This window comes from Brachycentrus maculatus, unplaced genomic scaffold (genome assembly GCF_059751285.1).
Source record: "Brachycentrus maculatus isolate JH-2025_06_01 unplaced genomic scaffold, ASM5975128v1 h1tg001878l, whole genome shotgun sequence".
NCBI lineage: Eukaryota > Metazoa > Arthropoda > Insecta > Trichoptera > Brachycentridae > Brachycentrus > Brachycentrus maculatus.
This window is the reverse complement of record NW_028282451.1, coordinates 1-27217: the sequence shown is the minus strand read 5'-3', so window position 1 is coordinate 27217 and position 27217 is coordinate 1. Positions and strand designations below refer to the sequence as shown.

General features: G+C 32.4%; 1 protein-coding gene across 1 annotated transcript; it reads left to right on the top strand.

Annotated features, from left to right (window-relative positions):
- Positions 1 to 3: 3 nt before the first annotated feature.
- On the top strand, positions 4 to 26618 carry LOC148298557 (ras-specific guanine nucleotide-releasing factor 2-like; the record flags this gene model as incomplete). Its single annotated transcript, XM_088276790.1, has 21 exons — positions 4 to 74; positions 312 to 369; positions 1065 to 1236; positions 3424 to 3617; positions 4542 to 4667; positions 5358 to 5460; positions 7813 to 8019; positions 10393 to 10497; positions 11533 to 11808; positions 14345 to 14638; positions 15262 to 15327; positions 15420 to 15496; positions 15588 to 15663; positions 16389 to 16759; positions 18180 to 18238; positions 19101 to 19224; positions 20023 to 20093; positions 23267 to 23410; positions 24842 to 25040; positions 25776 to 25873; positions 26485 to 26618. Coding segments are annotated over 21 exons (3025 nt in total), but the record flags the coding sequence as incomplete, so codon positions are not given.
- Between the last annotated feature and the right edge of the window lie 599 nt (positions 26619 to 27217).

The following is a 27217-nucleotide window of genomic DNA, read 5'->3' as shown; positions in this document are numbered from 1 at the left end:
CGCCGTCGCTGGAAGCAAATAGTGGAACAGTATATTAAAAGTCCTCACGCAGAGAGCATGCGCAAAAGAAATAGGTAAATAAAATCACTTTATTAAATTCCAAAAACTTTTTTATTTCATTTTGATCATATAAGTATATCTAGAATTTGATTATATCAAATTGATAAAAAAAAATTATAAAAATAAAAACCGGAGCTTTCGATTGAAAAAACTTTATGATTCCATGGCGTGCATTGATTTGTCATAATATGAATAATTTTTTTTTCAAGACATAATTTATTTCAAATTTATGTGTTTTATTTTTAATGCAGCCTCGTTTTTCGGATGGTAGAAGCAGAAGAAGAATATGTGGAACAAATGGAAATATTGGTTTGTAAACATTCCTTCTCATTATATAAATATATATGTAATAAATTTTCAATCGATGAAATTCCATTGTAATAATAGTTTAAAAAATAAATGAATGTAGTTATTCAATGTGCATAACCTTTAATTCAGTTTAATTAATTATTTTGATAGTTTTGTTATTTTAGAACAGAAATGGTTGTTTATTATGTTGAAAATATTTATTTAAATTACATTTTCAGTTATTAAAGAAATTTAATGATTTTTTAATCAAACTCGAATATTTTTGATTAATTTATTTGTGTGATACATATGTTTAATTGATGAAAAAAATATTCGCAAAATTAATTTATGATACAAATAAATGAATACAAAATGAATACAAATAAAACAAGATAAATTTATTACAAAAAAAAAACACACTAATATTTTATGAATATTTTAAAGACTACGTGAGTTCTTTTCAATTAGTTTCTGAAAATGTTATTTTAATTTCAGCCATTTATAAAAAAGATGGGAAATAATATTAACTTACAAATATACAACTTTAATATCAAAAACATAAAATAATGTAAATTTTTTGTGAAACTTAAAAACATTTTACAAAAACGAGCAGCGATAATTTTTATTTTAAATTTATTTGTGTGTGCGTGTTTTACCTGTGCAAAACATTATGATTTAAAAATAAAGATTTTTTTTATTCGGTATTAAATTTTTAGGTATCCTGTTTCCTGCGCCCATTCAAAATGGCAGCCAGCTCCAAGAAACCCCCCTGCTCGCACGAAGACGTTAATTCAATTTTCCTCAACAGTGAAACTGTTTTATTCCTTCATCAAATATTCCTTAAGGGTCTCACCTCAAGGATGGAATCCTGGCCGACTCTGATACTCGGTGAGTTTAACGACACCTCAGTTGGCGTATACTATACTATACTATACAGACTTCAGGGATGATCAACCATGGGGCAAAAACACGATGTTAAACTCTTGTCAATGATTTACCGACGATGAAATAATTTGATTTTACAACAACTATATATTTACTTCTTCTTGTGTTGGAAATACATTTTTTTATTATTTTTTTATTTGTGTACATTTATTTCCATCACAATTTATACATATTTAGAATTTTTTATTGCAGAGACCCACCTAGCCACCTTGAGTGTCTTATCGGTGGAGTTCTGTTTTAATATGTTTTTTATTGTTTCTAAAGATTTTAACCTTATAAAGACACAAAAAAGAAAAAAAAATAAGAATTTAAGCATTTAAAAATATTTATAAAATTAACTCTTGATCATTTACCCATTCAATATATATTTTACAATAAAGCTACTTTATTATTAACCATCACTCAAAGAAGTGAATAGAACGCCATACCAGTGTATGTCTTTGCAAACAATTGTCGCCTCTTCCATATTCATATAATCATGCATTTCCACATACATACCCGTCGATTATTCTAACTCCTGACCTGACCAATTCTCAACCACTGATGTATGAAGAAAAGTAAAGAATAACAAAAGTAGGATAAAGTAGACTGGATGTAGTCAAATGCGATCTCTTGGATGAATGTGCCGCAAACGGTGTATGATAGATGTTCGAATGGCGATATATGGAAACAATGCAAATATGAGATTAGCATCATTGATAAAATTAAGAAAGGTGTATTGAGATGGTTTGGGCATGTGAATTAAGGTTTGGGCATAAGTGAAAAAAGAACACTTAATACATTTATAAGGCAAATCTAGATGGTAATAGAAGCTTATAGAAGACAATTCGAAGAAAATTTGGCAAGGACAACTATTTCAAATACTTTAATGTGGGCATATCTGAGCTTGGAATAATCGGCGGGTTTAGTTTTAGAATGATAATAACTGTATTTAATTGGGGAAAAGAAAATTGAACAAATGATTTACAAAAATATTTAATTTAGTTTTTTCTAAAGATCACTCTCAATCTCACTCTCACTGCTTTTAACTACTGGGCGAAAAGGCATTCCATGGCCTTGGTCCCGCATGTCCCTTATATATTTATGTGATATGTGGATGTATATATATATATATAAATATATATATATATATATATATATATATATATATATATATATATATATATATATATATATATATATATATATATATATATATATATATATATATATATATATATATATATATATATATATATATATATATATATATATATATATAAATATATATATATATATATATATATATATATATATATATATATATTATATATAATATATATATATATATATATAATATATATATACATATATATATATATATATATATATATTATATATATATATATATATATATATATATATATATATATATATATATATATATATATATATATATATATATATATATAAACGCACTCAAATGAACATACACACACACACATTCACACCCACATACACATTCAATAGTTTTAGAGCAAAAGCACTCTTGGAAAGCAGCACAAATATTCATCCAGCATGTTAGCTTTGTATTATTGCGAGCGCCGACCAAATAACATATATTTGTGAAAGTTAATTTTGAAAGTTTTTCCCTTAACATAAAAAGGTTTCTTAAAGATGTGCGGTATCAAAAAAAATTACTACTGATTGAATTTAAAAGAATATATGCAATTTATCAAATATCTAGAACACTTTTTTTTTAATTTGTCCACTGCCATAGTGTTTTGGTTAGCATGTTCAGCTATCGTGCTGGAGGTTCCGGGTTCGATTCTGGGTGTCAAATAAATATAAGGGATTTTTTCACTCTAATACTTATTCAATATTTACCTAAAGCGGGAGGCTGATCACCTTTTCTTCATTTGTTAACGTTCAAGATAACACTGCACTTACGTGATGCAATGTCCTATATAGCATCGAGGTGCAAATGGTGGTTTGAAGAAAAAGAATACTTGTATGGAGAATTACATCATTCACTTATTTCTGCCTTTTTCCCAGCGTGCGTTTGCTCAAAACAACCGTAGTGACATGTACTTTATCGCACCAATGACGAAGATCCTTTAAATCTGTAAGTAGAGAAATTGTCTGGCGCAGGCGACCTGTTCGACATGCTGCTGCCGATGCTGTCCATCTACCAGGAGTACGTGAGGAGCCACCACTACTCGCTGCAAGTGCTGACCGAGTGCAAGCAAGGCGCGCAGTTTGCTGCTCTCCTCGCGCGCTTGGAGGGAAAGCCCGCTTGCCAGGGTAGATCACTGGAGACATTCTTGACCTATCCGATGCATCAAGTAATTATATTTTCATTTGTTGAATTGGCCAGTCACTGTGTGGTAATATTTATCCATTTTAAATTTAAATTTTACTTGTTAAATACCAGTATTTATTAAAATTTATTGTGACACGTGTTTAGATGCATTCCACGCCATTTTCAAGCACCGTGTTTTACTTGGTAAATTTTATTTATTTATTTAATAAACATGAACATATTATTTATCTACATTTTGGCTCTTTTGGCACAGGCTGACTTGAGCCGAAATACTTTACCACATTTTATATTATTTTTTACAACTACAACCATTTAAAAAAAATAGATTAAACTTTATAAAATGAGTTCGAAAATGATGCGTATTGCATCAAAACATGTGTCACAATAAATTTTAAGAAAAAGTGGTAATTGCCGAGTACAACTTAAATTAAAAATGATGATTTTTTCGAGTATTGAAATAAGTTCATATTCAGAATATCTTAATCCCCGATTGATTTATACAATCGAGATTCTACTGTATTATTATCGAGACAACATCAAGAGTCTCTCTGAAAAACAGTTAAAACATCGATGAGAATAACGCATAACGCAGCTACCAACATATAATGCGTTCAGTGTTGAACGGAAGACCCAATTCGCTTCCTTCAAATTAACAATTTCATGTACAATTTATTTTATATTCCGGATAATTGAACATCGAGATAACACAGATTCGAATAATCGAGGTTTCACAGTACAAACTGTGTTTTATTCAGTAGAACCTCTTCTGTACATGTATGAAAGCTTGTTGTAGAGTAGCAGACAAGAAACGTAATGAAGCAATATTGTCGGTTTCTAGATAAATCATAGTTAAAATATATCATTTGAGAACAATTGTACCCAAATATCAGTCTCTTTTCTCAAATACAGGATTCAATATATCGTGTTATAACATATGCAATTCCAGGTTCCTCGTTACATCATAACTTTGCACGAGCTTCTTGCTCATACGCCTCACGACCACGTGGAGAGAAAGAGCCTGCAGCACGCCAGGCAGCAGCTAGAAGACCTCTCCAGACAGATGCACGACGAGGTCTGGGAATCAATTTACCAAATACCCAAACCAAAATAGCCTATTTCACAAGTCTGCACTAGCATAACTGTCATCTCTGAGTTTGCCATCGATTCTAAAAAGTTTGTTTGATTCACATTTGCATTCTTAGTAATACCCACCGCTTTAAAAAAATTCTTTTAGAAAATTAATTTCCAATTAGTCCTTTCCTCTTAGCATTAAATAAAATCCCTTAAAAATAAAAAATAAATAAACAAACTCCGACTCAAGCATTAAAATCCCAAGTTTTCAATACCTCTTTCTAAATCGAATCTTAAATCCTTAGATACTTCCATATAAAATAATAATTAAAACTTTTGAATATATGTAGGTACATATATAGACCCCAATAGTAGTAGATAATATATTTTTTTTAGTATTTGCACTAATATTTTGCTTATGTGAACAATTAGCTTTCAGTTGAAAAGGAAGTTTGTTTTGCGAAATAGCTTTGCTTGTAGATGGCAATTTAAGCTGGTTTTTGCATTTAGGTAGGTAGTCAAAAAGTGGCAGTTTTCAACAAAACATTTAATATTTAATTTTTTTTTTAAATTGTTGGGTATATTCACGGCTTACAAATAACAGTGGTTAAATAAAAATATGATATTTACGGTGCGGTTTCCAAATGGTATATTCTTCATGTTATTGATTAACATTGTAAAATTTACACAGGTAAGCGAAACAGAGAACCTTCGCAAGAACTTAGCAGTAGAAAGGATGATCATAGAAGGATGTGACATCTTATTGGACGTGAACCAAGTGTTTGTGAGGCAAGGTGAGACAAGAAAAAAATTTACCGCTGTTAATTTTCGGTGTTCATACTTCTATGCAGTTCTTCACTCAGCCTGTTTCTGCATTAGTAATTATTTATATTCCGTATTTACGATTGCCGACGATCTTTATCTTAAGCTTGATTTTTCAGTCAAACTAAGCTAAGTGCTTATAACAAAAAAACTGTCACTCATTTTACATATACATAGAGCTTCTGATTTGATTATATGTATTTTAATAGAGCGGCTTTAATAGCAAATACTATAGCTACTAGCATGATGGTTTTTGACAATATTTACACCGCTTTATAATTGAAGTCCAATTTTTCACTTTTTATATGCAATGCGAAATTCTAATGCAATAAATTAACAGCTTCGTAGCTTTTTCCATTTTTGTTTTCATTTGACCAGTGACTGGGTTTTGTTGTAGCCGACATCATTAGACTGTTGTCAAAATCGGAATCTAGTCTCTGGGTAAATAAAATAAAAACTAAAAAAGCGTAAAATTGTTTGACACGAATAAATGTAAGAAAAAAACATTAAATTTTGCTTTTACAATCCATTTTGTCTTCCTGGCTTTTTTGGTTAAATAATACCGCTTATCCAGTGACTATGTAGGTATCACAGCTTATTATTAGATTCATTTTTATTTTATTATTAGATTAAAACCAATATTTTTAGCTTTTCCACTTTTTATTTGACCAGCGACCGGGTTTCATCGTTACCGACATCATCAGACTGGTGAGAGGCTATACAAATTGTTATGTTATATATAAAAGAAGGCAGGAGTTGATAACCATGATTTGATATAATTTTATGAGAAATTAATTTTATGAGAAATTAATTTTATGAGAAATTAATTTTATGAGAAATTAATTTTATGAGAAATTAATTTATATCAAATCATGGTTATCAACTCCTGCCTTCTTTTGTATATAACATAACAATTTGTATAGCCTCTCACCAGTCTGATGTCGGTAACGACGAAACCCGGTCGCTGGTCAAATAAAAAAGTGGAAAAGCTAAAAATATTGGTTTTAATCTAATAATAAATTAAAAATGCAATTCCATCACGAAGTGTCAGTGGATAATATAAATAGATTCATTTTGTTTAAAATTATTTCACTTCGTGTTTTTTTTTACTAATTTCAACATACACTTTTGAAGTACTAAGAACCTATTCAAAAGTAAGTTTTATCTTAATATTTTTTAAATAAAGTAATTTTTTAATGAAATTCGCTTGTATTACAGGCAGTTGTTTTAAATTATATGCCTTCACAAATTCCTTAAATGGAAAGAAACTAAAACAAAACGTGAGTTCAGTTCAGCCAGCTACCATGGAAAATCCTGCACTTTTTCGTTGAGATTTCATTGGGTACTGATATTGGACAGGATATTGAAAGCTGTCCCACCGCATGCCCAGATCTGATGCAGAAGCATTTAGGCTTCCTGACAGATCTGCTCTTGCAAAGCAATTTTTTTTTAAACTTAGTTGCGAAATTTATTGAAAATGTAAAACTATATAAAATTGTATCTCGATTTTACTGTGATTTAACATTCAAAAACTTTCAATATATCTGTCACTGCCAATTTAAATAAATACAAGATTATAAGTCCATCACCAAATTTTCTAGAAGTATCCCAGTGTAGGCAGTAAAAGAGATTAGTGTTTAGTTCAATTAGTCAGCTAGATCCGATTCTGACTCGACGTTGGCCAGTACACAGACGCCCACGCCCCGGCCAGCACAGCAGACAGACACGGAACAGTGCAAAGACAGAGAATGGTCAGTCATCGCATTTCCACTCAACCATTATTCATCGACACTCTTTTTCGGATCCCTTTCACAAGTAAATACACATACACATATACACACATACGTACATACACATACACATATACACACATATACGCATATATTTTTTCTTGATACACGCCTATCACAATCCTAAACAAACAATGGACATAAAAAAATAAGGAACAACCCTATCTCACAACCTGGCACAAAGTCCTGACTACGACACTGAAAGACAACAATAACACAACGCAGTACCTTACACAAAGATAACACCCTTACGATGCAGCACTTTAGATAATCATTTTTTTTAGGATTTTTACAGCCACAACAAAACAATATACAATACAACAACAATTAACAAATCTACAGCCAATTACAAAAATCCACCGATAATGTTATTCTTATGAAAGTAATGTTGGTTGGGGTGAGTGTGTATGTGTGTGTGTGTGTGTTTATAGTACCTATACCATATAAGTGTTGACATACTTATATGGAATAGAATAGTAATACATATTGGACAGGACAAGACACAGTTGTACGACGATGGATCGCTTGTTGCAGGCAGCCTGAGCCAGGTGTGCGGCGGCGGGGGCGGGGGCGCCCGTGGACGCCGCCCCTCGCTGCAGCCTCGGCAGGCCTTCCTCTTCAGCCACCACCTGATCCTGGGCACGCGCGCCGCCGGGGGCCGCCTGCACCTGCTGCCCGACGCGGGCCGCGCCCCCCTGGCCGACGCCATGCTGGTCGAGGAGCCTAACAACATGGAAGACGGTGCCTACCATTTTTAAATTTTATTTATTTTATATAGTCCATAAAAGCAGCAGAAAGGAGAAAAATTGATGCCTTCAAAATGTAGTGTTGGAGGCGCATGCTCCGAATTCCATGGACAGCTAGACGCACCAATGAGTCCATTCGCCAGGAACTACGCTTGGATGGCTTGACTCTGGCCAATATCTGTACCCGACGGATTCTCCAGTTCTTTGGACACGTTGCGCGTGGCAACGAGGATAGCCTGAAACGACTAGTTGTGATCGGTAGCCTGGAAGGAAAGAGAGGGAGAGGAAGATCCCAACACGATGGACCGATCAAATTAAGGCAGCAGCAGGCACCTCGGTGGTTGGAGTAGAAGTGCAGCGCAGTCAAGGGATAACTGGAGAAGGGTCATTGCTTCTGCAAGGGTCACAACCCTCAGCAATGAGGAATAAGACGGAGAAGAAGAAGAATAGTTACATTTTTAAAAATGCAATTTGATATTATTTCTATACATTACATTAAAAATATTAATTGATGTAATTTATCGGTAGTGTAAAGGCAAAGGGGTATATCTGTCTCAGACCAAATATACAGGAGACCAAAAAAAAGCTTGTGAAATTGAATAACTCATTTGTTTTATGTTTTTTTATGTGTACATATCTTAAGAAAACTAAATACGTATTGCAACTACAGGTTTATTCTTATGCCAGATTATAGAATACACTATTTTAGACATTTTGTGGAACAAACTTAGAAAATGAAAAATTTGACAGATATACCCCTTTGCCTTTACACTACCGGTATGGAAATGTATAGATTTATGCATCAAGATTTATTATAAAGATGTATCATAGAGACAAAATCTGTTAAATGTTTTAATAGTAGAAAATCTGTATCAAACGTTGATAACAATCCCTCCGAAGTACATTGAGATTTTTTCATTCAAATTTTAATATTACAAATCTTATTTGTAAATACGTTTTTAAAGATAAATATAAATACTCAATGGATAAATATTTTGAGTGACATACTCGCATATGCAAATTGAAAAAAAAATACTAAATCCCTGATAGCTTAATATGTAATGGCGCTGGCGTCAATGAAGAAAAAAAACCGTTTTAAATTTTTAAAACCTCTTTGTACGAATGTGAAGATACATATGGCAAAATTATAATTTTAGTTACGCTGTGCCTCTCCAAAACAGAGACTGAGCTCTTGCGCTTGGAGAGGGACTAACACTCAAGGCTTATGATTTTATTTGATTGATGGTTTGATAGTCTTTTTCTATTATTTTATACATTTTTTTTAAAGATTTGCATGTAATGGGAATTAATTTTTTTCTTAAGAAATTTTATATTAACAATTTTTTAAATTTATTTAGGGAGTTTATTGAAGCATTTAATTCCTAAATATTTGAAATTTGGTTGTAATTGTTTAGTATTACGTTTATCAAACTTTTTAATACGGATTATTATTACCTAGCCAAATCTTATTATTCGCTTCATCCCAACTAATCGTCTTTGTAGACTATTGGAGTCATCTCTCCTCGTCCTCGGGTTAAAGGTCCTTTTATCGTGGGCAACGGCATATGGACTATGCCTTCAAATTCAATTTTTTTTTTCTGCAGCATCCATGAATTATTTTCGTGAACATATTAAAAACCTGGCGATTGCCATGGTTCTTCTTCGAAAGACATCAAAAGGAAGACCAAAATTTTTATTTATTTTTAAAAACCCATATCCGCACCCAATGGTGCAAAGGGCACTGCGTCATATAAACGCAGTGTTATCTTGATCGTTTACACATGAAGGAAAGGTGATCAGCCTTCCGCTTCAGGTACCAGTCCAGGGTAATATTGAATAAATATTACAGAGAAAAAATCACTTATAATATTTATTTTACCATACCATTTAATCATATTTTATTTCTACAGCATCCGTGAATTATTTTCATGAACATATTGTCAACTATTTGATTGCCATAGATCTTTCTCGAAAAACATCAATAGTAAAACCAAAAAAATGAATTATGTTTTCTAAATGCACCATTTGTGAATAACATATCGTTATCCAGGCGATTGTCATGGATCTTCCTCAGATGGTATGTAGCGAAAGACTAAAGAATTCATGAATGCTACAGAAAGATAACATGATTCGAAGGCATGCCCTAGGGGACATTGTCCATGAGAGAAGTACCTACAACATGAGGATGAGGAGAGCTGACTCCAACATATTAATATACAACTTCAAAAACATTGCATTATGTGAACTTTTCATCAAACTTAACAATATATTTATTCAAAATTATGGAACAGGGATAATTTTACGTATCAAACCAAATTAATGTTCAAATATCACAATGATTTTCTTTATTTGTCTATTACTATTACAGATTCCTCTTCAGTTTGTTCAACATCGTCAACAGCAGATAACTATCAAAATAAGGACTTTAAAATTATATTTGACAACAAAGGCACGCAGGTCTCTATACACTTGGGTAAGTAATTAAAATGAATTAATTTATTAAAATTAAACACTTGAATAATCCACTTAATTGAGTTTTCTTTTTATTTACGACTAGTTTCAAAAACGACAAATGTTTTCATCTTCTGGTACAAATTAAAACTAACGAATAAAAATATATTTAGGTGTTTATATAGGTTAAAGAATATAGGTAAGGGGGTTAAGGAACAACATTTTTTTTAAAAAGGAAACATTGATAATAATGGTGACGTATTTTGAAACAGTATATTATTAATAATTGTTTTATCTGAATTTAAATTTATATGTATTTCTAATTTTTCGATTAAGTGGATTATTCAAGTGTTTAATTTTAATAAAATAATCATGTCATTCCACAAAGTTAATGCCGAATCAATAAATAATATAAAATGAATTAATATTTGTATATTTTATAATCTAATGAAACAATTTCAAATGAGTAGTAAACGGCGGTTTGAAACCCCCAATTTAAAATGGTTTTTGACCTGAATGGTATCTGCTGATTATTTTGACTCCTGACCTAACCCCCTCCAAGTATTTCCATATTCCATACCCCCAAAAATTCCAACGCATATTGCATCACCATTTTATCAAGAGGCTGTGATTTTGATGATGATTTTGATACTTGTACAGGAGAGATATTCGGTCAAAGTCTATAGACAGTCCCCCAAATATTCTAACGTACATTTCATCACCATTTTGTCAGAGCCATATTCCATACCTCCGAAAATTCTAACGCATATTGCATCACCATTTTATCAAGAGGCTGTGGTTTCGATGAACATAGGAGAGATATTCAGTCAAATTCTGTAGATGGATCCCCAAATATTCTAATGTACATCACATCACCATTTTGTCAGAGCCATGTTCCACACCTCCGAAAATTCCAACGCATATTCCATCACCATTTATCAAGAGGCTGTGATTTTGATGTACTTGTACAGGAGAGATATTGAGTCAAAGTCTGTAGACAGTCCCCCAAACATTATATAACTTGCATCATATCACCATGACTTGTATTTCCTTGCAGTCGCAGCAAGCGTCCAAGAGAAGGCGGCCTGGTGTAGCGACATCGCCCAGTGCATGGAGAACGCGCAGTGGCATGAGGCCGGCGTGGGGGTGGGCGGCGGCGGGCCCGGCGCCGGCGACGGCTCGTCGCTCAGCGTGCCGGGCGGGGCCGGCGTGCGCAGCGACCCGCGCCTCTTCACGGACGACGTGGACATTCGCTTCTCGCGCGCGCTCAACTCCTGCAAGGTGCCGCAGATCAGATACGCGACTCCCAGCCGGCTGTTGGAAAGACTTACCGGTACAAAATACGTGTTAACACACTACCTGCGGGCGGATTCGCGCTCATAATAGAGATAAACATCTCTGAAAAGAAGTGATAACATTTAACCATACTGTTAACATCGATATGAGATGAAAAGATGCCGCAAAAGTAATGCATAAAAATAATTTCCACGCAATTTACGATGAGTCGAGTGAAAAGGTAAAATTACCCTTCCCGCTGAACACCACCAGTCGAGTGAAACGGTAAAATTATCCTTCCCGCAGTACATTACGGCTGTCCAAATTTAAAACACAGTAAGGGACATTTTTTTTGTAGTAGTTTTTTTTTTGGACTAAGTAGATTCTACTTGTCGCGCTTGTCCACTACCCGGAATTCCGTGTAATTTTACCGTCCGGCACGTCAGTTAGCGTTTTAAAATGACGATCAGCTTGGATTGGCTTGTGTTTTTGTCCATATTTTTTCGGATCGGTGCTCTTGATCGATACGTGAACAAGTTGCGCGTAAATTCAATCACGCTAAACTGTCGTAGTCGTTTTCATTTTTCGAAACCGGACGGTTAAATTCCGGGTAGTGGCAAATCGCCCAAAGGCTAATCGATTCTACGCTATCCGGAACAATTTCTCCACTCTTCTCATCCCGGTCCAGTTGTGAATGGTGCGAAGCCACAATCTTCATTTTCTGTCAATCATCGTCCTCGGCGTCCTTATATTCTTTATTAGTCTTTGATTAGTCTGTGTCACCATACTGCCAAGGTATTTAAAATTTCCTAACCTTTTCAATGATTGTGTCCTTTAACTGAAGGCGTGATCCGGATTAATCCAGCCGCCCAAATGTCATACATTTAGTTTAGTTGACATTTATGGATAACCTTACTTCCTCATCAGCTGCACCCACACTGTCAAGTGATTCTTAAAAATAAAGTATATAAGTTAAAACATTTTATAATATAATTAAATTGTAACTTTGTTTTAAAATCACTACTTATATTTTATTATAACTTAATTAAAATATCTACTGGTTTCGAAGCTAACCGCTTCTTTATCGAGACTGATTAATAATATTACATAGTATTAATTTAAAGTGATTTTAAAACAATGTGATATATTAATTATAAAATGGAAAATCACAATGTTAGTGCTTCAAATATAGATTAAATTATTTACTAAATATAAAAAAAAAACTAAAACTTACAAACCATTTATCCGTTTCCCTTTTGGATTAAGCAGAGAATAGAATGCCTCACCAATCTGTCTTTGCAAATAATCTTCAAAACACCCTAGAGACTATTTGAGCCACATCATATTGGATGCTGTCCCCGATGTATACACAGTTTAAATAATCATAAAGACTACGTTTACTTACTGCCTTTTACTTTTTTTTCCCCTTTACATAAATATTTATGCGTCTGAGTGTGTGTGTATGTTTATGAAAACTTGGCATGATTAAGCTTTACAAATACTTTGCATGGTCTGGTCAGGAGTCGGAATAATCGACATTGTCTGAATATTAGTTAAATTTAACCCTTTCTACTCTGACCATTTTTTCTCATAACTGATCAGCTACTCTGATCAAAAAATGCGACGTTTTTCCACCATTAAAATAAATATGTTGGTTCCCTAATTTTGGTACATTCTGTCTGGCAATTCGTATGACCATGTTAATTAAGATTAACTGTATTTATCTGAAATATTTTTTGGTAGAATATACTTGAGTGATCAGAGATGAGAGAAATCAGTGATTAAACTTATACCTGCGCCGGACCAGACATTGTGGCCCACGGAGCTGCCTACTAGAATCATACGGGCCAGAATGTCTGGCCTACAGAGTGGTAAAAGTTGAAAGTATGAGTCACTTCTAGCACATTTGTGCTATTAAAAAATGCAGGTATGTATGAGAAGACGCATACATAAATGTGTTTGCAAAGGCAGATAGATGTGGCATTTTTTTTCGTCTGCCTACCCTTCTCGTAAAGCAGTATGATTTTTAGTAAGTTAGTTAGTTGAAAGAATAATTTACGCTTGCATCGCTGAAATGTAATAATAATAAACCATATCCGCTCCCTAAGTGGAGCATATAGAGTCCACAAACTGTCTCCAGGCTTTTCTGTCGGCTGCCAGCTCCCTTGCATCCTCCCAAGTCAGATCCGCGTCCCGAAGTTCTGACGACAACTGCCGACGAATTGTCAGCAGTGGTCGTCCTGGGCGGCGCGAACTTGATGTCTTGTAAAAGAGGCAAGCTTGATTAAGGCTCTCAAGAGGCATGCGGAGTACATGGCTAAGCCAACTGAATCGCCTTTTCTTGACGACAGTGACCAAGATTTGCTGCGTCCTACGCCTTATCTCTTCATTCCTCACAAAGTCAATCCACCGCACGCCTAAAACTCTCCGCAAACACCTATTCTTAAAGCTTAGTACACGGCTGCTCTGGGCCCTTGTAAGGTGCCATGTTTCACAGCCGTATAAGAGAACAGGAGCAATGCAGGCATTGTATAGGCGGCATTTGGTCTTCACCGAGTATAAATTCGCTGAAATGTACATATTTTAAATTCCAGATCTTCGATTCCTGTCGGTTGACTTTCTCAACACGTTCCTCCTGACGTACCGCGTGTTCACCGACGGCGAGACCGTCCTCGAGGCGCTGCGGCGCGTGTTTTACGCGGAGAGCGGTGACCCCCCGGCCGGCGCCGGCCCCCCGAGCTACGCGCCGCGGCCCAGCGTCGGCAGCGTTGGCGGAGTCAGCGAGGTGGTCGACACCGACGCCAGCAACGCGGCCACTTGCGAACTGCGGGCGCCGTCGCCCGAGGGAGTCGCGAGTCGCAAGGCCAGCGGCGCTAGCTCAGTATCAGGTAAAAAAAACGAGATAATACTTTTTTAAAGGTGTCTCGTAGCGATCAAGATAACACTTTGTCAATACATGCAGTGCTTTTTACACCATTGCGTGCAGATAAGGGTTATAATATTAAATTATAGCTTGTAAGTATTTCGGTTTGTTAGTTTTTCGCCTCAACACAGGCTTTACCTAAAGAGCCAAAATACAGATAAATTATATAAACATGTTTATTAAGGCAAAAAAAAGAGAAGTGAGTAGGTGCATAGAAAAAAAAAAATAACTGGTTACGACCGTCATAGGCTGGTTTAAGAGATGACTTTGCACATGTGAAACATTCACCAATTTTACTCGTGAATGACAACCACACTACTCAATTTTCGCAACCCCTAGATATATTGATCAAACTCATTTGTGAAACAGATTTATGAACAAGCATTTAGACACACTTAAAATGTGACATTCATTTCACGTGTAACATTACTCAATAAGTGGTCTAGAAAAAGTGCTTTATTTTAAATAATTTATATGAAACTTGTATAGTTTATTAATTTTTTTATGAAAGATTTATATGTTTACGTATTTCATAGTGCAAAAATGAGTACAAAAATTAATAAATAGTTAAACGAAATTTATTTTTAGGTTACGGATCTGAACAAAGTGAACGTGATTATCCAACCAGGAATTGGAGATGTAGTTTAAAAAAATGTACGTATGATATAAATGTATTTACTAGTTTAATTTATTGCAGTTGTGATGATTATTTGGTCATTATATACATGTTTTTTATTTAATTACAGTTGATGAAGAACTTAGAGAACAACGTCTCTCTCCTGGACCATCTTCACCGAGATCCAGACGTTCTTCAATTACAAAGGTAAAAAAGAACAAAACATTTATTTAAATTACATATTTATATAAACAAATATTTTACGAGCGAAAGCTTATGCATCTTTATTTTATTACAGCCATCCGAAGAAGACAGCTCTCATCTTACTATACCAAAAATAATGGCGTCATCGTCTAGTTCCGAAACTCTCAAAGGTGATTTTTATAGAATTACATTGCATGTTTGAAACGTTTAAAATACTTTTATCAGTTGTATTTTTGTTTATGATGAAAATATTTGCAGTTCTTGAAATATTTCGTCTTTAAATTAGTTAATTAAAAAAAGTCACCTCAATAAGTTTAATTTTTATTATTTCAATTATCATGTTATTCCACAATTTGTTACATAATAATAACAAGTAAATGTTTAAAAATATAAGCATTTAAAACAAAATTATGTGACTTTTTATAAATATTTTAATTAACAGTGCCTAAAAATTAAAAAAAAACTAGTAAATTTTTAATGCAATTTCTTTTAAAATATTTAAAAAAAATAAACATTCCCTCACCCTTTCTTTCCATATTCCCGTTAAACTAAACTCCACTTCTTAACTTTCCCCTCCAGTTAATACTCTCCTCACCTCTTTAAGAACCAATATTATTTGTAGTTTGTTACTTTTTTTTCACCTGTTGATAAGAACAGCTAAAAACATTGAAACTAGTCGTATTTACATTTGTAGACTTAAAAAGTGGTTAAAACTGTTTATTAATTCTGTATTTAAATTTTCAATGTTTTTTTTACAAAACTATAGCCAATTCCATACCTAGCAATGAAAAGTAGATCTGTCGAGCTTTTTCTTAATATTCTGTGTCTTTACGATAGAGTATGGTACTTTCTGGTTGATAAAATTTAATAATATTAATATTTTAATATATTTTAGGACCATCACCTTCATCACCAAGCAACTTGAGCTCCGTTACTCTGGTTGGCAGTCCTGCTGACCCCGAAAAACATCAAAAGCAACCCGAGTACTTCAAACTCACCGATGGTCACAAGCTGTCGGAACAATACACCCAGACCGATACCAACAAACAAGAAACCCAATACAAACCTGAGAGTCCATACAAAGAGAAGTACAAGTCACCTGATTATCTTCAGAAAAAGGATGCAATGGAACAATACATCCCGCTCAAGGGGCCTATTGAAGAGTTAAGAAGAAATGACAGCTTCGAGCAACATGAAGGGAGTAAACCAAGACCGATGATGAAGAGAGAACCAGATCTGTTACCATCATCACCACAACACTTTCCTGTAAGTACAATAATAAAACTAAAACAAATTGACTGAGGGAATACATTAAATGGTGTTTTGAATATTGAAAGCATTTACTTTGTGTTCAAATTGTCATCATATTGATATATTATTTTGAGAAATAAAAATTCATTTTTTTTTAGTCCATTCACATTTTTTTAACAACCAACTAGTTTCGGCAACAACCTGTTGCCCTCTTCAGTCATAAATTAAACCCTGAAGAGGGCAACACATTGTTGCCGAAACTAGTTGGTTGTTAATGAAAATGTGAGTGGATCAAAAAACAAAGTATTTTTATTTCTTAAAATAATTGGTTAAATGGTACTTAATTTTTTTTAGTTATTTCAAAGCAAATTGAATATCACCATGTTAGCTAAACTGGCTATTCACAAAAGAGCTTTAGTAGAGACACAGATAGATATAGAGTATCAAACAGATTAATTGAAACAAAACTTTTTTTTCGTATTTTCAACACCGTCTATAAAAAATGTTTTGGGATTGTTCTTCGTATTATGGACCAAGACCGCTTATTTCAGAGACTGAGATAGTAAAAAGGGAGAAATATCACCCAATTTTACTGGAATACATACTACAATGAACTAATCTAACTTAATTGAAAATCTATCGGCAATCTGTAAGAATCGGCCCTCCAAAATTGATTGAATTACGGTGGAAAAGCTCATTTTGTCCATAATTCAGGTATGGTTTCGACACAAAAAAATGGCATCCACGTGCCAAAACCTTATATAATAGAAACCAAGAAGAGTAAAATCTTTGATTTAGCCCAAATGAGATTAAATATTAATTTGTGATATAACTAATAAACAAACGATTTTACAAAATGTTTTACGAAAATACAACAAAAAAAGTTGTTTTTTCAATAAATCCCTTCGACACTGTAGAAACGAGACGTGGCATTGGACAAAAATGGATGAAAGCAAAATGAACGCCGTTAAAATGCATTAAAAATTTTCAGCCAAATGTCTAAAAAATTATTGTATGACGTAAGGCTAAACTAAAGACACTAGATTTTATTTTTTATTTTTCGTTGTATGGACAAGTGAAGCGAATGAATAATGAGAAAATGACGAAAAAAGTATATTTGACAAAGGAAAACAAAAGAATAGAAGGAGGATGGCTGAAAAAGACTGCGTGAACATTTCAATCAGAATCTGAAATCTGGTGATATCAAAAAATCTTTATGATCGGAGAGCATGTATGAATAGATGTATGAATATAAAGGAGACTAGAAGTGTGACGTTTTTTCTTCTCTGAATGAGGACGTACAGAGAAATGGTGTGATGGTAGTAGTAATACAATAAATTGGGAACATTACATATGAATTAATTGAAAATAATGATAAATATTTTGTATTAATTGAAAATAATGATAAATTTTGTAAGACAATCCTATTTTCTAGATGGATCCTGACAGTCGACGACCCTCGACAGAACAAGGTACTCCTAGAAGGGCATCCAGGTGAGAAATAGTGTTTAAATTTACTTTGTAACCTGTTTATTACTGTTCATATTCCACGACGTCAGTTGTAATTATAAATAAATTGCTGTCTGTACGAAATTTTATCATCAAGGGTAGATAACATCTTTTAAAAATAAAAGATCAAAAATATTAACAATCAAATTGGATTGAGTTCACAATAACTAGTAAAATAGCAATTAAACTTTATAAAATAAAACAACTTTTTTTTTAACCACATCTCATTGGTACACTTTATCCAATCGGTTTCAACAAGAACCTTTTCATCATCATGAGTATTTTAATGTTTTAGAATTTAGTACATAAACCCTGATGGTGACAAGGTTCTTGTCAAAACCGGTTGGATAAAGTGTACCAATAAAAAGTGCTTAAAACAGAGTTGTTTTATTTTATAAAGTTTATAAAATGTGCCACAAAGTATTTGCAAAAAACATTCAAGAAATTACAATTACCTTTTATTAAATATTTTAATAATATTTAAAATTTAAATATTACTTGGTTAATGCCACTTATTCCTCAAATCTATTGTGACACTGAAAACGTGTCGATTATGATGCTTAATGTCTAAAAACAGGTGTCACAAAAGATTTTAAGAAAAAATGGCAGTATCTGAGTAAAATTTAAATTTCAATTGATAGATGTTACTTTTAAGTATCTGCCAAATTAATTGAAAAAATAATAAGTTTTGTGGAATGGAATCATGAAATTCTATGTTACAGATATCTTAAACTTTGATCGGGAGATTTATTTAATATAAAATATTAAACATTCGACCCATGATTTGCAAATCTTTGAAAAGTAATCTTACAAATGCTCGTATCATGATCCACGTGACTGATTTTAGTGAGAGGCGTGAAGGCTCCATATCAGGTTGTGCTGCTTGGTGGAGTGCCGAGAGGAGAGCTTCCATCGATAGAAGGGCGTCAGCAGCTTCTCATAGATCTTCGTTATCTCATCATCTTCTCCAGGTTTGTATATGTATATTTTTAATTGACTAAAAAATGTTATTTTTTAACCCATCTGGACTTAGAACGGGGGTTTGAAATCCCCCTTTCATAATTTTTTTCTCGATAATTTGATAATTATTCAATCAATTTAATTTAAATATTTTTAAATCTTTGTTATAAGAAATGTGTTCTTCGACATTTTTCGTTTTGAATTATTCAAAACGTGTGACCATCAAATTCATTTGAATCCCTTGCTATGTGCAAGTAAGGTGATCAAACGTTTAATTTAGGTACCAGTTCAGAGAAATATTAAATAGGTATAGGAGCCAAAAAACTTTCCTCCTTTTTGTTTAACCTTTTGTCTTTTACTGCTGCATACAGGTCTTTCCATTTTTTTCGGTCGGTTACTGCCCGCTGCCAGTTTTTACCCTCCACAGTGTCTTTATCGTCAGACCATCTTTTTTTGTCTTCCAATGCCTCTTTTATTTTTCAGTAAAAACAACAAATATTTATTTTGACTGCCTAAGAATCGAATCTAGGGCCCCCAGCATGGTAATAAAACGCGGTAACCATTACGTTATGAAGGTGAACTTATTATTTATGTTAACTCGAGAATTTTTGTCCATTTCACACTAACTAATCTGGTACAACTGCGTAGAAGCGAGACATCAATTATGAACTAAAAGCAAGACATCAATGATATATATATTTTTTATGAAAACCACTGGGTTCAAATATCCCATTCAAAGCATGATTAATTTTTTTATAATTCAGGCGAGAGCAGTTCATTCACCTTATTTTATAAATATTTTTTTTCAGACCTGCAGAAGAGAGGCTAGTCAGCCAAGAGCTGGAGTGGTCATAACATCTTTTAGACAGTCTCATAGAAGGCAAGTTGACATTTTTATTCTCATAAAATATTTTTAAAAATGGATTTTTATTTCTATCTTAACATAGATGAATAATTATAATTATCGATAAATTGGGGTGGTTACAAAACTTACTAAATGGCGATAGCTGATTTAAAACTCTCAAATCAGCCATCGCCATTTTGTAAGTTTAGTCACCTAAAACACTTTACAATATGATTATAGGCAATTTATTTGCTAAACATAAGTGATTAAATCGTGGCATCTAGGATTGGATAATTTATGTTTAACATATAAATTAATTTAATAAAAAGTATTGTGAAATGTAACCTTAGCACTTAAAAATTCAGTGAGGATACATTTTCGAAAATTTGAAATTGTTCATATGTGATTGATAAAAAAAACAATCCAATTATTTTTTCAAATTTGTTAAGATATTAATAAAAATCTCATTAAGCACTTATATGTTAACCTATTGGACACTCAAAAACTGAAAGACAATTTATTGCTGGTGTTATACTGAATCGATTACTGCTTCTATTTTTTGGGTGACATAAAAGTATATTTTTTATACAGTGATCTCCACCCAATGGTGTTTAGGATACTGCATTGTATTGAAGCAGTGTTATCTGTATTGTTAATAAAACGATGGCAAGATGATCTAGTCTTCAGTCTCCAATCTTCAGATACCAGTCCAGCGAGATATTTAATAAAATTGATAGTGAGAAATAACAAAACACCACAGGGAATCGAACTCGTGACCTAGTTTGGTAGCCAAACATTTTTGGAAACAAGGATGATTTACCGATATTTTTATCGATCAAGTTTTCAAAACGATGGTTGGAGTATTATTATTGAAAATATGAGCTAGATAAACAGTGATAATTCGGTCAGTAACACGATATGGAAATATTTGTTTTCCTAACAGCTTTGCCGACGATCCGTGGTAAGTGGTAAACTCAACAGGCACTAAGGTCCTAACCCTTCTAGCAAGCTTAGATTAGAGGAAAAGAAGATGTGTATATATGCATAACACCTCCCACACCTCTAGATTGAAGCATGAAGATAGTAACCATAGATTGCATATGTAGAAAGTCCACCACGATTAAATAAACGACACGTGAACATCGATGATATTACAATATAAGCATTTACAAAGCCACATAGAAAATTATGTATTATATTTTGTAAGTCAACGAACAATATATTAAGCACATTAGTTGAAGGTTTTACTAAACACATACACTTAAAAAAATATATTGCACACGTCCAATTTCTAATATATTCTTATAATAATCAAACAAAAGGGAGTCCATTACTACTACTAATAATTTACCAGGTCCACGTATATTTATGAGAATATTTTCCAATGAAAATTTTTACACTTATAAAATAAAACAAACATAGCAGCACATTATAATATAACATAGATTTAGTTTTTTTATTATCTTTTGAAAGCTTTGCAGCAATTTTTAACAAGCACAAAAACACAGTGAATTCATTTGCTTTTGCTATTTATAAAAAATAATTATTCATAAGTAATTAATTTTTATATAAATATGTATAACAACTAAAACATTTAAAAATTTTCACAGCATTTCATTTGTCTTCATAATACAATTAATTAAGAATTTTAAATGCAACAATTTCAATGTAGTTTTTTTTTTCATATATAATTAAAATATAATTTAAAAAAGATATTTTATGATAATAAGCTTGCAGTTATAAAGGATTCTTCGCTGATAGAATTTAAAAAGTTCATGTATTATCTGCTTCTATCCATTTATTAGTTTCCGCCTAATATAGATTGATTGCCATAGTTTTTTTTCAATTTATTTAATATCCATTGCAATCATTCCAATAAACCCATTGAATAACCATTATTAATAATAGTTTGAAGGACATAAATTTATATGTATGTATATATATATATATATATATATATATATATATATATATATATATATATATATATATATATATATATATATATATATATATATATATATATATATATATATATATATATATATATATAATAATATATATATATATATATATTTATATATATATATATATATATATATATATATATATATATATATATATATATATATATATATATATATATATATATATATATATATATTTAAATTGTATACGTGCCTAAATAGTGTATATGGTTAACATCCTAATTTCCAAAATAAAAAACACTTTATTTTTAAATAAAAAATATTTCAATTGTTTAAATAACGAAAACATTATTCAGGTAAGTTCCTCAGCCTAGGTCATATTCTTTAAAAAATGATACCTCGCTTACAAAGTTTGTATTTATAGTTAATTAACAATAAAAAAATAACTTTAAAACTATATCATTGGATACAAGTCACATATGCCTTTATTATTTATTGATTTGTGGAAGACCATGATCATTGAAATACAAAAATGAAACACTTTTGTGTTTATTAATGTAATCACGACTAGTTTCGAGAAGTATAGTTGATCCAACGACCCGTGAAAATAGAAATAAGTTTATTGTATTTCAATATGTTGATGATAACGTGTGTACTTCTCAAAACTTGTCGCATTTACATTAATAAACTGAAAAATGGTAATTCACAAAATTAAATAGTGTAATACTTGTATTCATTACATAATGACGTGATTATTTAAATCAATATTTAACAGGTCATAAAGATAACATTAAAAAAACATACGAATTTATTACAATAGCTACTAAACAAAATAATAATAACTACTTGCTTCGGGATTCAATATTTTTCTTCTTCTAAACATACAGTATAGTGTTACCTTGATCGTCACTTACACGAAGGTAAGGTCGTAATTAAATTCAGTCCTTTACCAGCCAGATTACCAGTGTTAAGGTTACCAGTCTACTTAAATACATATTTGAGTAAAAGATCACTAACAGTTGTATTGACCCACCCTGGGAATCGAACTCGAGGCTTCCAGAACGACAATTAAATTCATTTACCATTAAATTACGGAGGCTGATAAATTTTCAAATATATATTTTTTTATTATAAATATACTCGCACGCATATTTACAAAACTAATCTACTAAACATTTTCATCGTGAGCTTTGAACGCATTTTTTTTCTACACAATTTTGGTATTTTTTTAAAAAGTGTTTAAAGCAAGGAAGTAAATATTGTTACCGGTGAATGTTTCAGGAGTAGCACATCGACAGCCGCAGCTGCATTCGCTATAGCAACATCCGCATCTAGCAACCCTCGAGAAACGGAACGCACCACTTCCGCCCCCAGAGATTCGGTTACATCCACTGCTGCCACAATGAGGGTGCTAAATGTTCTAAGGTTTGATATGTTTACGAATAATTAACCATGAAATATATATTTTTTAATTGAACACATTAATATAACATTTAATAAGTTTAATTTTTATAAACGACTAGTTTCAAAAACTAACAGATGTTTTCATCTTCTGGTAAAAATTAAAACTAAATTCAAGTGTTTAATTTTTGAAAAATAATCAACATGTCATTCCTTGAAGAGAATGCCTAATCAATAAATAATACGGAATGTAATATTAACTAAACACTCTTCTTATCATTCATCATTTATTTTGTGTAATACCACTTTGATAAACACTAATTCGTGACAACCGTAGTGATATTACACAAAGTGGACGATGAACGATAAGGAGAGTATTAAATTACTTTACCACGATGATAACAATGCTTTTGATAAACAAAATATAATGTTAATTGACTGCGTGGCTTGAGTTATTAGAATAATTCAGTTCATAATTACTGTCTTGCTTTAACGCTGTTGTAGCGCGCAGTAGTAAAAGTGAACCAGATAACATGCCACAGATAATATTGATAACACAGTAACACACCATTGGATAAATTGCTGAATGTATTAAGGTTTGACGTGTTTACCAATTAACTATGGAATATAATGTACATTGACTGCGTGGCTAAAGTCATTGAAAGAAAGCAATTTATAATTGCTGTGTTGCTTCAACACTGTTATGGCGCGCAGAAGTTAGTGTGAAGTAAAAAAAATGTCACAGATAAATTAAACAATACACAGTGTCATAGACCATTAGATCACACGTCGATCGCGTTGTTTTGACCGCAGATTGCGTGAATATTTATCAAAACAATTAATTTATGATCACACGTATTTTATATTTAAATGGAAATTGCTGAATTATTACTATAGAGATATACATAGATCAAATTTTTTGAATGAGTATCAAGATATCGATTGGAACAATGCTTTAGGGGGATTTCGAATCCTCTTTTCAGTTCCGGCTGGGTTATGTGTAAATGGTTACACATTTATTCCATCATTTAATTTAAAAGCCTCTCACTACAATACTAATGTAGTTGTTTGATGTTTTGTAACTGCGCGTGGTTTACCGCAAGCTCCGTATTATCATTTTTAAAAACAATATTTTTATGAATTCAACTGGAGTCTTACGAATATCCCCATCTTTAGGTCATAAATCATTTTTAGATATTTTGGATGGGAAAGGTTAAAAGACTCATAATTATTAAATGTGTCAATGTTATATAAGCTTATACATGCACGAGTATAAAACATAATTTATCTAACCCATAACTGTCACTCTCCTTTTTCTACCTATTTGAAAGTAAATTTAATTTACACACCTAAATATATTTAAAAAGAAATAGTTATTATTATTTTCCAGATATCAATATCACATATATGTGTGTGTAAATAAACCTCAATAAGATTAATTGTTTGTTCTTGCAGACATTGGGTGTCCAAGCACTCGGCCGACTTTTGGGCTGAAGGGAAACTGAGAACGTCCGTAGCCACTTTCCTAGAGGATATTGTCTGCAGTCCCAACCTCTTACCAGCTGAGCATCGCGCGGCCGCTCATCTACTGCGCCTACTAGCCAGGGAAGAAGAGAGAAGACCGGACCTCAAATCTCTGCTTTCGCCCCCTATCGTAAGATCGACGAGTTTAAATACAAATTTTTATTTGGAGTTTTTTTAAAGATTAGTATAATCAAATATCGCTTGATACAATTATCCGCCTCCGTAGTGTAATGGTCACCACGCTCGGCTAGGGTATAGGAAATACATTGCAAGCATCTTACCCCAAACATAGATGTGTTTATCGGCTTCAAATGTATCTTATTATGTCCTCGTGTATTATGATAATGAATATCTATGTTAAATATCGGTTTAGAGTTCCTGTGAGTCGTTTAAGATAAAATGAATTCATTCGAAAAGCATTTAAAATGTGGCTTAACCCAAAATGCTTCGTATTCCCTGGATGAACTGGATTACATGTGAAGAAGTTCTTAAAAGAGTGAAATCAGACAGAGAACTCTTGTCGAAAATCAATTTTCATAAGATCTTTTACTTCGTAAGCCAAGTATTTTATGGAGAGAAATACTGTATTTGACAATGCTCTTGCCCTAAAACTTTTTTTGTATTTTGATTATGACAATCATTGGAAAATCAAATTCGATTGCAACTATAAATATAATTGCAACATGATACAAAGGCGTGTCCTAAGTTATCTAGATTAAATCTATTGCAGGATCAAGTTTACCTTTTTTTGGAGTGAGTTAAGGATGGTTTGTGGGTAATTTGAAAATAATGAACGAATATTTATAAAAAATCAAATCTGTGGTGTTCGTTACATAAATTATATATTGGTTTTAATTTATTACAGTGCCCAAGCAAGGAAAGCATCGAAACACTGTCTGCTTTGGAAATCGCAGAACAAATGACGTTTCTCGACCATCAAATATTCGTATCCATACGTAGCGAGTAAGCATATAGTTGTATATGTATTTAGTTTTACGTATATTTTTAGCTTGTGTAGTATAATATCTTGCATTTTAGTTGGTAAATACATAAAATCAGTTGGTAAATACATCTGTCATAATTTGGTTGGTAAATACATCTGTCCGCCTCCGCAGTGTAATGGTCAGCACGCTCGGCTACCGTTCTGGAGGTCACGGGTTCGATTCCCAGGGGGGGTCAAATAAATATAATTGATTTTTTCACCGTAATATTTATTCAATATTATCCTGGTCTGGTACCTGAAGCGGAGGGCTGATCACCTTTCCTTCATGTGTAAACGATCAAGATAACACTACATTTATATGAAGCAGTGCCCTATGCACCATTTGGGTGCGGATAAGGGTTTATTATTATTATTTTTAGTATGTGATTTCAAGCATAATTTAAACAGCTTTATTAATTGCTTCAGCAGTCACTTTGTGATAAAATCTATTCATTTTTAATTTAAGTTATACTTAGTAAATACCGCTGGTTCAACACTTAGTTACATCATGAATTATAGGTATATAATTCAGATATTTTATCTGATCACTCAAATCGTTTAAATAATGTTATTGGAATAATTATTTTTGCAGGGAGTTTCTCGGCCAAGCGTGGATGAAGGCTGATAAGGCAGAGAGAGCTCCACACATCCTAGCAATGACGAGGCATTTCAATCAATTATCCACCCTGGTTGTATCAGAGATCCTTAGAAAAACGACACTTAGCGGTTAGATTACTTACAAATACTTACCTATATTTTAACTTATTGGAGATTGTTTTAGCATATATTACTGTAATGATTTTATGATATCCTATTCAATAATTATCCTTTATTATTAAATTTATTTACAATTTCTCTCTAAAATTTTGTTTGAATTTTATTTTTATCAGATAAACGGCTCTTTATTACGGTAAAAAAAAATATTTAGACGGATAGTTTGGATGACGATTATTAAAAAAATTAAAACTATTATTATGTTTTTTTGACATCCATTCAAACACTGTTATCACATTTTTGGGTTATTGTGTCATGTGATAATATTTCTTTTAAATTTCAACTAACAGTACAAAGGCTATTTTCGGGGCTCTAAAGGTCTTTTTCAGTATCAACTCGTTGTAAAATTAGTAATACTTACTTTGATTTAAGTTTCTGAAATACCTGATCTTGCCAAGTTTATACTTCAAAAATCTAGAAAAAATAAGTATTCTCCTCTCCTATATTATATGTGTCGAGAAATTGATTTTTTATAAACCATTTATAGATATTAGTATGAACTATTGTTTTAATATGATTTTTAAAAGAGTAAAATATATTTTCAGGTCGAG